The sequence below is a fragment of the Pocillopora verrucosa genome, chromosome 4, assembly GCF_036669915.1.
Source record: "Pocillopora verrucosa isolate sample1 chromosome 4, ASM3666991v2, whole genome shotgun sequence".
NCBI lineage: Eukaryota > Metazoa > Cnidaria > Anthozoa > Scleractinia > Pocilloporidae > Pocillopora > Pocillopora verrucosa.
Genome location: NC_089315.1, coordinates 8,410,613 through 8,422,217, shown reverse-complemented (window position 1 = coordinate 8,422,217; position 11,605 = coordinate 8,410,613). Strand labels below are relative to the sequence as shown.

General features: G+C 36.3%; 2 protein-coding genes across 3 annotated transcripts; one reads left to right on the top strand and one right to left on the bottom strand.

Annotated features, from left to right (window-relative positions):
- Positions 1-645: 645 nt before the first annotated feature.
- Positions 646-4,028, top strand: LOC131785692 (uncharacterized). Its single transcript, XM_059102625.2, has one exon. The coding sequence runs from the start codon at positions 659-661 to the stop codon at positions 1,358-1,360; it is 702 nt and encodes a 233-aa protein (XP_058958608.1). The 5' UTR covers positions 646-658; the 3' UTR covers positions 1,361-4,028.
- On the bottom strand, positions 3,613-11,050 carry LOC131785691 (uncharacterized). Of its 2 annotated transcripts, XM_059102622.2 has the most exons (10): positions 10,561-11,050; positions 10,003-10,214; positions 9,269-9,333; positions 9,067-9,171; positions 8,587-8,719; positions 7,653-8,339; positions 6,958-7,036; positions 6,723-6,791; positions 6,145-6,233; positions 3,613-5,189 (listed from the first exon to the last, which is right to left on the bottom strand). In XM_059102622.2, exons 1-10 carry the CDS (start codon positions 10,798-10,800, stop codon positions 4,511-4,513), a joined length of 2,358 nt encoding a protein of 785 aa, XP_058958605.1. In that variant the 5' UTR covers positions 10,801-11,050; the 3' UTR covers positions 3,613-4,510. The 2 variants fall into 2 exon arrangements, with proteins under 2 accessions (XP_058958605.1, XP_058958606.1); XM_059102623.2 differs by lacking the exon at positions 6,723-6,791.
- Positions 11,051-11,605: the final 555 nt, after the last annotated feature.

Genomic DNA, 11,605 nt, shown 5'->3' with positions numbered 1-11,605 from the left:
TCAAATTACTAGAGTGTACAATTAACGAGGAACGTAACAAAATAACAGTTTTCGACAAAACATGGCTTCATTCTAACCTTAATTCACGAAATCACCAAAAAATTCTCTATGCGATTCTTTTGCTTCGCTTTTGTGCCCATTTCATGTACCTTTTGGGATCTTAAAGATCGTGTGCCCGCAAGTTTGTTTTCCAGCTCGAAAATGTTTGTAATCTCAAATACAAACTTCTCTTCGATTGTCGTCGATTTTTACATTACCGCAGTCTTTTGAGTGCTGATATATCTGTGAATGTGAAAACTTCGGCAAGAGAAGAAGCGATTTCACCCATGAGGGTCATGAGATGTCGTCTGCAGCACACATATGAGCCGCTATTGAAGAAATGTAAAATGGTTTCCGTGTTTACATACCCTGATGTAAACACGCGGGAGGTTGGGAGAACACGAGATAAGCGTAGGAAACCACCATGCGAAGCGGAGTGGTTTCCAGCTTATCGAAACGAAAACCGTGTTTCGAGGAACGAAAACCGTGTTTACATACGGTCATGTAAAATGGTTTTATGGCCAATCAGAGCGCGCGCACTATTTGAATTATTTTATAAAATGAAATTCAAACCACGTGACTGCATAGTTAACCAGGCCTGATCCCTGAACTTGTTGAAATGGCGTTAATCGTTGGCGCGCACAAATCTGAGGATGTATTCTTTGAATTTGATGATTTCGATGAGGACGAGTTGGGAAAAAGTTTCCTTGTAGAAACTTTACAAAGGATAGAAGACGACTTCATGGGAAATCCTAGACATTACACTCTATTCACCGGTGCTGCTAGTGGCAGTGATATGTTCTGGCAAAATTTGGGAGCAAAGTACGGTGTTCGCATAAAAGCGTTTTCCTTTGAGGCACATGGAGGAAAAAATACTGCTAGAGTTGTTCTTAGCAACGAACAATTGAAACAGGCTGATGAATTCTTACTTAAAGCGAACAAAACTTTAAAGAGGCATTTCCCGACAAGCAACAACTTTGTAAATAATTTACTTCGTCGTAATTGGTACCAAGTGAAAGATTCAAACGGTGTGTTTGCCATTGGCAAACTTAGTGCGAGTCGAAGCAGAGTCGAGGGTGGCACAGGATGGGCTGTGCAAATGGCAGTCGATTCCAAAAAACCCGTGTATGTGTTCGACATCGTGAATAGTTTGTGGCAACAGTTCGAGGATCGCAAGAGGAAATTTGTGTATTGTGAAGCTCCAAGGCTGACTTTAAATTTTACAGGCATCGGAACAAGGGCTTTACCAGAGAATGGAAAAGTTGCTATTGAAAAAATATTCGAAGAAACTTTTGGATCTCTGTCAAGATTCAGGAGTTAATGGTATGAGGACATTGTTACTACAAGCGACTGAATTTTGACAAGGATATTATTAATAGTGATAATATTTATTAACTTTTATAATAAAGTTCAGATATAATGCGCGCTGTCATCAGTTAAAATAGCATGCTCTATCAGAGTACGAGGCATAAAGCTGAGTTAAAGCTGTCACATCATCTGCCAAATTGTACTGTCCCATCTTTTCCCATACTTTTCTTGGGCTTTTTTTTGTTGATTCAAAGTGAAATTTTGGAACAAGTGAGTTAGCAAATTGGTAAAAAAAGAACCAGGCAAACTCGAACTATGTCTTGTGTTACTCCTTACACTTCTTTTGTGTTCTAGCAGCTCCCGGCATGCTTTACAACAGAACAGAGCACAGTCAAGGCTTCTCTATTTGTTACATATTGTAATAGTAGTGTACATATTTCCAAACCCTACCCTGATTCAGCAGTTTCAGTTTAAACCTCCTTAAAGATTTGTACCACTGGTCTTCTTTGTGACAGGTACCTCTCCCAACAACAGTAACCACTGAGAAAACGTTTTTTAAATCTTGCATATTGCAAAGAAAGCCTTGTATTGTACCTATGGTATAAAGAAATACTTATGGTGCAACCTGCTATAAATGGCTCAAGGTCCAGACACGTTTGTTAGAGAACAAACTCAGGGAAAACCATGAGCTTTGTGGAACAGATAATATCCACAGGCAAATAACAAGCTTATTTTCTAGAAAAATATACTTTTGTCATCCTTATCCTTTAAATATTCTTCACAGTGCACAAAAAAAAACCACATACAATCTGCTAACCTTTGAAAACAGACTCAACTTTTCGTAGAAAATCTGTGAACTTAAGTATCTTTTTTCATATGTAACAACTTCAAAGTCATTTTTTCATTGCACAGGATATGAGGGTTGATAGGTTAAAGCAAAAATCTTGAATAGATTACCACCAAAGATTCCTCAGGTTTAATTGGGAGATATTAGTGCATGTGAAGAGTTTAAAGCAATTCTGGGTAAGAGAAAATATCTGGTAGACAATTTAATTGTACATGTGTACTACCTTATTATCATTAGCTGATGAAATATTGTTTGTGCAGAGCCAATTTAGTGTCATGCCCTGCACAAAACATGGCTAATAAACTCAAACTCATGCAGCACTGCCTGCAAGGAGTGCACCCTTTCCCCACCTTCCCTGATGAAGCTGTCAACAATCGCTTATTATAATAGAGTATTTCTTAACAGTATATATATTATACATATATATATTTTTATACATTTTGGTGTATAGTATGAGTATTTTTGAGTAGTATTTATGAGTATTTTTAAAGTACTAAGTGATACTACTTTTTTTTTCTGCCAAGTGTGTCTGCTCAATTTTCATGAGGCAGGGAAAACAAAGCAGATAGAGAAGAAGAGCATGCACAGTCAGCCAGTTAAATGGGCTTTTTTCAGTGTAAGGTAACTGTTAAATATTGATACCTGTACTCTGTTCACGAGTTATTCTCGTGCAGTTGGACAACAAAATCAATTCACTAAAATTGAGGTAATTATCCACCCCTGAAGTGAATAATTGGTTTAGTATAAACCACACAGATTCTAAAAAATAAGTTTATTTCTCTCAATATTCCGAAAAATGTTCAGAAATTATACTCTTGACACTCATCTCATGGGCTGTTCAGAGGTGAATAGTACTTGCTATTTGCCTCCAAATTAGCTAGTAAGTGCATGAAAAGCGCTATTCATTTGTGTGGTATATGCTAATAAGAGATATTTTTAACATAATAGTGACCAATTTTGAGACATTAATTAAGCTGGTTGATTTCATGACAATTTATTCATCAAGTCTGTAAGTTGTAATAATATTAACCATGAAAATGTGTCAAACGTCCACTAATAACATCAAATTTCCAATTTGTTTTTGCATTTTTGGTTTGGCTAAAACATAGCAAAGAAACTTTTTTTAATGCACTTTGTACATCAAAATATGCCTTTATATTCAGATACACATTAAAGAAGTAACTTATGGTAAAGGAATAACTCGAGGCAATCTGTAAACACAACTTATGGCTTAGAATATTTTAAAATGTGAGTGATGAAGTCTTACCACCTGATAAATTGCTATTATTGAAACTTAAGAAAATGGATCCAATGTAATTTTTTTTTATGACCTAATCTCTATTTTAAAACTTTTGCTTCAGGAAATGTACCTCTTTGACAATGGTATGAAATATCATCAACTTTTTCATCAGGGAAAAAAAACATCTCAGTCTTTACATCAAGTTATTATGCTCAGGTGTAGTAAATCTTGTCCATCTGTAAGGTTTCTATAGAAGTCTGTTGAAGACTCAAGATCAGGAAACTATGGTCCCAAAACTAGCCACTTCACTCAAATAAATTTAGTGGTCTTTTGTGAGCAAGTGCTGCATAATTTAACCCTAAATTAAAAATGATTTTCTCTCTTTGATTGACAAATGATAAACATATTACATTGTCAAAGTGATCTATTTCCCTTTTTCTAGTTTAAAAGTAGCTTGTAGAACTTGCCAGTAAATTATGAACTGTAATAAATATTTATAGTGATAATTCATGGCATAGATCATTATTTTAAGCATTGCAAATGTGTGACTCTTCATAGGAGCTTGTAGCATCCATGTTCACGCTAGAACTATCTCTTATTTTGACTTTGATCTGATGTACAAAATTATTAACAACAATGAAAAAGTGAAAATTGTGCTTTCTATTCAGGTAATGGTTTATATCTGTTGAGGTTTCCTTTTGCTTACAGAGAAAACCCTGTGTAGGTCAACATATCAAATGCAGAGTTCTTTAGCCTTCTACACACTGATGATAGCACCTTTTTTGTCTCTATTGTGACCTTAATTTCTAGAGAACCCAACCCTTCTCTAAATCAACTGAACACTAGGAGGTTTTCCCAGATCACAATTGCATCTGCCATACATTTATCAAAGGCTTTATATGCTCCTATTTTTATCCCTTTGTATGAGGAGAGGTTCCCAAAAATCTTAAATTGATCTGTGTATAATTTTATAATTATATGTTTGGCTGTCTTTCTCAGTTAACCTATGTTCTCCTAGACCTTCATGCAGAAAGAAGTTTGCACTTGGCTTCAAGTGGAGCTTTCCTTTTCAGGAGTTACATTGATGTACCTTTGAACATTACAGGACTGTCAATATGAGTATGATCTTGTCTTCCTGCACTTATGAGATTTCCACTGCTCTCCCAAAGTGGGGGTGTCATTGATGAAGAATCTGTTGGTGTAGATCTCCCAGACTCACAAGGATCATGTTTACCACTTTCTTGGCTTAAATTACTTGAACTTAAAGAATGAAAAATGTTTCCAATAGGGGGTAACTTTAAAAAGCTCCATTGCTGTGGCATGTCATAACTGTGGCCAGGCACAGGAGGAATGGGAGGGTGGTTTCCATGAAAAATGTGTTTAGAGTGGAATGATGAGTGGGTTGCATTGTAATCTTGGTGTGGATTAATCATGACATGTTCATGCCCTGGTTGATGCTGAAATGTATTTGTACCTCTGGTTGAATTCTCATTGTGGCAGCTGTTGAATGCAGAAGGAGGTGATGTTGCCAGTCTGAAGCTGGCTGGGTCTGCTTGATGAATTTGATGTTGTTGTAAAGGAATCTGGGTGTGTTCATGACCAGGCCTGATATGTAGGTGGGGCACATACATAGGACCTGTTGTGGTTACTATTGTAGGAGCCTTGCCTTGAAATGGTGCAGGCGTCATATAGAATGGTGGTAAAGGGTGTGGTAATCTTGGTGGTCCCTCACGAATATTAGCAGGTGGTGTAAGTCTGCAATGAAAATTAACTACATTAAGTTCATTTTTTAAATTTACAGTTGTTACCAATACAGAATGTTAAATTGCAAGGGGGAGGGGACACGTTTTTACTGTGCCTTGACAGGCTATACCTCCTAGTAGTGTATAGTTTTTAGGGTCTAAATATTAAGCAAGGTATGAAATTACACCTGTTACCATCTTCCTATACACAAGGTCTTGCATAAGGTTTGTATACTGGTGGTGCATGGTTCACCCCTACAATCTGTCATACCTTTTCAAAATGTTTCAAATATGCTGGTACTGTTTACAGTAGTGTCATAAAATCAATATACCTCAATCTACAGTAATTTTTTGTCTTGAATAGAGAAGAAAACTGACCAGAACCAGTCTTAATTAAGCCTACCCTCTAATCCTCTACAGGAAAATTACCCCAAAACTAAGTAATTAGAAAGAGTATTATTTCCATGGTGACAATAACACAAACAATTTTTATTCATGAGTTGTGATGCACCAGAAAAATGAACTTGTGAGCACAGTGAACGAGTGAGTTTTTTTGATGCATTGTAGCAAGTGAAAAAAAATCTTCCAATCACTTTCCATGGTATGATGTTTTTATTTCAAACATACAAAGATTTTTTCACCTTTAAATTCAAAGATTGGGAGAGAACTACAGACTGAAAATACACTGCTCTCCCTATAGAACATGAATGATAGTACTTCACAGTGTAAATCTCAGTATGTATGAAATAAAAGGTGGTTATCAGAGTCAGGTGGATAAGATGAATTGCATGAAAACTTACACCTACTCTATTAAATATTGTCATGTACCAGGTACAAGGTTTACCTTTGCCAAAAAGCATCCTACAAATACCTTAAAGTTTTCATCTGAACTAAAAGTGTATTTGAAAAGTAGATTGAATATCCTTGTTTGAAGTTGTTGATAGATTATGAATGTTTCCATTCACTACCTTGGACGTGTTTGTTTAATGTTTGCTGATAAGTCCCTGGTTCTTTTCCTAGGAAGTGTAGCAGTTGTGTCAGCAATATTCTGAGAGATCTGAAAGAATAAGTATGAAGTTTACATATAATCAGAGGCTGTACTTTGAACAACTCTTAAATCAGCTGCAAAAAATGTCTTGCTTAAATTACATATAGCTGCATGAGCTGATAGTTCCAACAAATGGTAATTGAGAATTACTCAAGTGAACAGGGTCAAGTCAACTGAGCCATTATTAAATAAATTTCAGACCTGCATGCCAATTATTTACACTGTCATCTGTATCTAAGGGCATGGGAATTTGAATAAAAAATGTCAAGCCTTTCCAGTGTAAGACAAATTTTAATGGAAGAGTCTTAAGGGTATTGAGGGTAAGTTTCTAAAGAAACTGTGGTGCTGCATTGGTGGAGGAGTGCAATTTTTCTTTTGCATATTTTCTCCATCTGGTGGATTTTTGTTGGTTATTTTCTTGATTTCCTTAAACTTTTCAAATAGCCTGTTCCTCCCTCCTGGAAGACAGCCAAGTCCTATCTAATGAACAATTATTACCTCTTGAAGAACAGCTGGTGGAAGCCTTTCCTTGATCATTCTCACATATTTTACAGTCATTTCAAGAATCTGATCAGTAATGAAAATTTATTTATTGTCGCAATTGTATCAAAGTATGATTATTAATCAACCATCATCTTCTCATTTGAGGTATAAACATTAACATAGGGATACACTTTGTTTTACCACAAATATATTTTACAAAAATGAATCAAATTTGCTTCAAGTTACTTACGGAAGCCATGTCAGATTTTTTCCCAGCAACACTAGGTAGCAAAAAGCGGAGTTGATCGCAGCTTTCCTTAATTCGTTCTCTAGAAGAAAATGAATTAATGTGAGGATTTCATTAGAAGAACAGACTGAGGTAATTTAAAATGATGTGTGGGGCTACTACTGGTACTTTTCTCATTTTTTCTGCATCACGTTTCCCTATAGTGTAGACAAATAATGCAAATCTAACCTGCTACTGATGACTAAAAATGCACAGTACTTCAACAGGCTGGATGTTTTATACATAAGGTAATTGGTTAATTAAACACAGACCTGGAAAGGTCCTTTTTTATTTACTCTGGCTATACAAGGAATACCCATCAACAAAAGAAGTATGCTTTTTGCATTGCTTGCTCTGTAGAAGGATATCGTCACCTGGTTTCTTTGGAGAAATGACTTTACTTAATATTTGACTCCATAATGGTGTTTTCCTTACAATCCCTGATTACTTTCAATCCAGTGAAGCTGTGATACTCCCAGTTGCATTATCATTGAACTTATTAGCCAAAGAAAAAGTCAAATGAGTTAGTTAAATTGTGACAACCTCTCTTTCTCTCTCCAGGGATCAGACACCAAATACTGTTTATGCAAATTAAACAAACAGATTATCCCTTCTGTGTTGAAATTAGCAGTTAAGAAGTAAAACTTTGTCATTGTTACCTTCTAATCCTCTCTTTGGAGCTGTGTTTGGACAGGTCATCATGAAGTAATGTGATTTTCATATCTTTGCTTCCCAGTTGTCCACTGATCATATATGCAGGACTGCCAACTATCTTTCCACCTTCTCTGTCAGGTGATGATTGGGTGGTCACTACAGAGTGATCTGCCTTGGGAGCTGCCTGTGATGTCAAGCCTGCAGGGTTTTGGACACATGTGGAAGAATTGATAGCAACAAAATGTGGTGGAATGGTATTTGGTCTGTTTTGATTTGTAGGTGGTATGTTGTAATAAATGTGATTGTAATGCTCAGGATACACTGTGTTGACTGCATTTGGGGGAATATGAACAGAAACATGATCTTCCTGGGTGAGCATGTGATCTGCTGCTGATCGTTGGAGAATCAGTGATGAGTGAGGTTGACTTTGGATCTGGTTTCCCCCAAGGAGAAAGTTCTGTGGAGCAGCAACATTGCTGTTTTGAAGATGTAACCTGTTGTCATCTGTGACTTGATTGTTCTGTGATGGATCAGCAAAGCCACTTCTACTGACAGGAATATATTGGCCATTGTGACATAGCTGTTGATAGGTTGGCCCTGACTGGTTGTTATGGAGTGTGGAGACTTTGCAAAAGGATTCCAATGTTCCATTAGAGTTGTCTGCCTGAGACACTCTACTACTACAATTCTGTCTGCAAAGAGAATGATAACAGTTTTAAATCAGTGATTAATTTTAGACATGCTCGATTATGTTTACTATAACAAGGCACTGTTTGCTAATGTTTAAACAATCAGCAGTGATTTTAACATCCTGGTTAAGCAAAGGTCAGTAACTGGCCCAGATTATTATCCACTGGTAGACTATCAGTCAATATACCAACTTATATATAATGACCATGCCTACCCATGCTACATACATAATTAAGGTAACCCACTTACTGAATTGGTTGTGATGTCGAATATTTTATGATTGATGACAAATTCTCCTCTGTGTTTTCTTTGGTTGTTCCTAAAGACTTTGGTCCAGCTGAATGAATGTTTCCTTCTGGACTCTCTGGTGTCAATGGCATGCCTGAAATAATGTGAAACTATAAATTCATACAAGCCCTCGGAAGCATTAAGAGTTTTCCTCTATGGAGTGTGCACCAAAAACCAGCAAGGGGGTCAAAGAAGCATGCCTCTCTCCTGAAAATTGTCATTTTCAGGTGCTCAGAAGTGCCTTTTTGTACACTATTTAGGAAATAGGTTTCATAAATCAAAACATGGAAAACTTTCGAGTATTAGCAAGCCTATCTAGTTCATATCTCATCCAATGGAACAATTGACAATTGTTCCTTTGAAGAGGTAAAGAAGAGGTAAAGAACTTCTTCCTTTGAGGGTGGACACCACATTGTCCATGTTGGTGGTTTTAGTACTGACCTTCACATGACTTGTGCCCAGCCCACTTCAACAAAACCTGATTCACCCTTTCATCTGTCACTGGAAGCTGAATGACATCATTTATTTCATGGTAACTGAAGTCCTCTTTGAGATATAAAAAAAGAAAGTTGTGGATTGAGTTTGAAAAAAAAAGTAAACAAAAGGGCAGCCTCTTGATGATGTATTTGATTCTGGAACATACCTTTATCTCCTTCCTGTGTTAATCCAATTATTGCTGTTGAACGGTTCAGAGAATTGGGATTGTACCTAGAGTGATTTGTAAAGGTAATCAAGTGATCTTCTGTTAAATTTAAATTACATACTGCTATGCAGGGAGATGAAGTTTTTAGTTGTGAAAAGCATCTATTTGTGCTCATTCAGTTTCACTTGCTTTTGAAATTATTTGATTTACTTGATGATGAAAAACATTCAATTAAATCTCAGCTTCCTACACTAAATTTTAATTTTGCATAGCATACGATTGTTCGACTTGTTTTCGGGCAAAGAACATGCTGGAATGCATATGTATCATGATTAGTATTGTTGATTGAATTGTATGATTATGATAAGATGTTGCAAAGTTATAAAGAATTAACATGAGAAGAAAAGGATAAATACGTCAAAGGCAAAGAAAATTGTAGGCAGTAGCGAGTCCACGGAAGGGATCCAATGTAGCTATTAAAATTCTCTATTGCTATTTTAATTAAATTAAGTTGCTTGAATCGTAGAACACAACTTTTCCTATTATTGCTTAACAGCTTTCTCTGCAAGTTTTGATATATTCTTATCCTCAAAGAAGAAGTTCCTGGTATCACAAAATCGTATTCGTTAATTAGATCACACTTTTCTGTCATTGTTTGGCGGCACGCTGCGTGTAATACAAGGTGTACTCTAAATAGATTAAAACTGCTTTCCCGACATTTTGAGAGTACTTACCTTATCGTAGAAACTATCTTTTTAGCGTTTCCCGCCACTGAGGATATATCGAGGAAAATAAGTAAAAATGTTTCTTTTGTACAGACCGAGATCAGGTTTGTACAATGACATGTTACAACTTGTATCCCTTTAAGTGTCTGTTTTTCTGCCCATCCTTTGCGAACAGTTTCATCTTCTGCCTCGTCAATAATCAGAAGTTTCTTTTCACGATCCTAGGAAAAAACTCAATGATTCTCGTCAAAACTATTTTTTGGAATGTCTCTACAAACAGGAAAATATATAAGCAAGCCCAAAATAACTACTGGAAGATTTTAACTCGAAGAAGTTTATCGAATTACGGTGAAGTTTTTAAATCTTAGAATAGTTTTTGAGTCCCGCTCGAATATTCCATGGAATAGATTGTTTAAAGCTTCACGTAATTTTTTCTTGTAAGAATAGTTTACGAATCACAATTTGTTCAAAATTTCTTTGAAAATTAGACATTGAGTTGAACGAACGTGAAAAAAGTGACTCGAATAAAGAGAAATAAGTTGTAACAAATTTTAATCAAATGTTTACCTTCTCAAAGCACGAAGGAGTTGTCGGTCGAAACATATTTTCTTGGGGCGTTTTTAATCCATTTGGAGTCTCTACACTTGGCTCCTTCAGAGCTACATCTCCTTCGTTTACAACAGTGTATTCAACAATTTCTGTGCGCTCATTTTCAACTGCTTCGTTATTTGGCCTTTCAGCGATTGTTTGATCCGAGGTCCAAGAATTCGATCCTTCCTCAAATAGTTTTCTTCTCACGACGCTCATAGCGGAAAATTCGACGGCAAATTCCTAATTCTGTCCTTCCCAGCTGTCGTTTAAAAGGAGACAATTTTCGTTGTAAACGGTAGCCAAGATGAAAGCTTTTGTTCTGTCAGCTCACCTTTTACTCACGCACTTCATGTGGTTGATTTTCACGTGTAGCCAGACACAAGTTCATTCAAAATTAGGCGCGGAACGGCGCGTCGATTTAAACTTGCCGAAAACCAATCACACGTGCCAAAAAAGTCACATGAGTTATCCTGATAACTTTGCCCTAGGTTCTCCCGTTATCGTGCACATTCTTTCCCTAGGGAAGTTATGTTTTGGCCGCCCCTTAGATGGACCTAGACACAAATATTACGTAAAATGATGATTCAGGAAATTCTTGATTATTTTCTTAATATATCAAATTTTTCTTCTTCATGTCTTGAAACTGTTCTAAATATCTAAGAAATTATTTGAAAATAAATTTTTGAAATGTCCCAAAATGATCTAACGTTGTGCAAAGTTAAATGTTGTACATCAGCAAACAGGCAAATCAAAACAAGATTGTGGTCTGGCAGTCTCTGGCTGGATAACGCTCATAAACTTTTCACTTAAGCCTAAGATATTCTCTATACTAGTCTCTGTACATTTACCAAAGTGCCGACAAGGAGAATTTGTCTGACAATGAAGAGTTTCTTTAGTTGATGATCATTTCCTTTAATCTCATGACATTAATGTGTGATTCAGTGGTGATACCGCAAGGAGAAATTAGATACTAATCACTCTCAGGGGTTACAGGGTGAAGGGATATATTATTGATTGAAGT

Bases quoted from the DNA above. Each gene is read 5' to 3' on its own strand.
- LOC131785692 (XM_059102625.2), top strand. From the start codon at position 659: ATGGCGTTAATCGTTGGCGCGCACAAATCTGAGGATGTATTCTTTGAA.
- LOC131785691 (XM_059102622.2), bottom strand. From the start codon at position 10,800: ATGAGCGTCGTGAGAAGAAAACTATTTGAGGAAGGATCGAATTCTTGG. The intron at 10,215-10,560 runs GTAAACATTTGA...GTTTTTTCCTAG, and splicing joins CTCCTTCGTGCTTTGAGAAG to GATCGTGAAAAGAAACTTCT. The intron at 8,720-9,066 runs GTCAGTACTAAA...ACATTATTTCAG, and splicing joins TGGGCACAAGTCATGTGAAG to GCATGCCATTGACACCAGAG.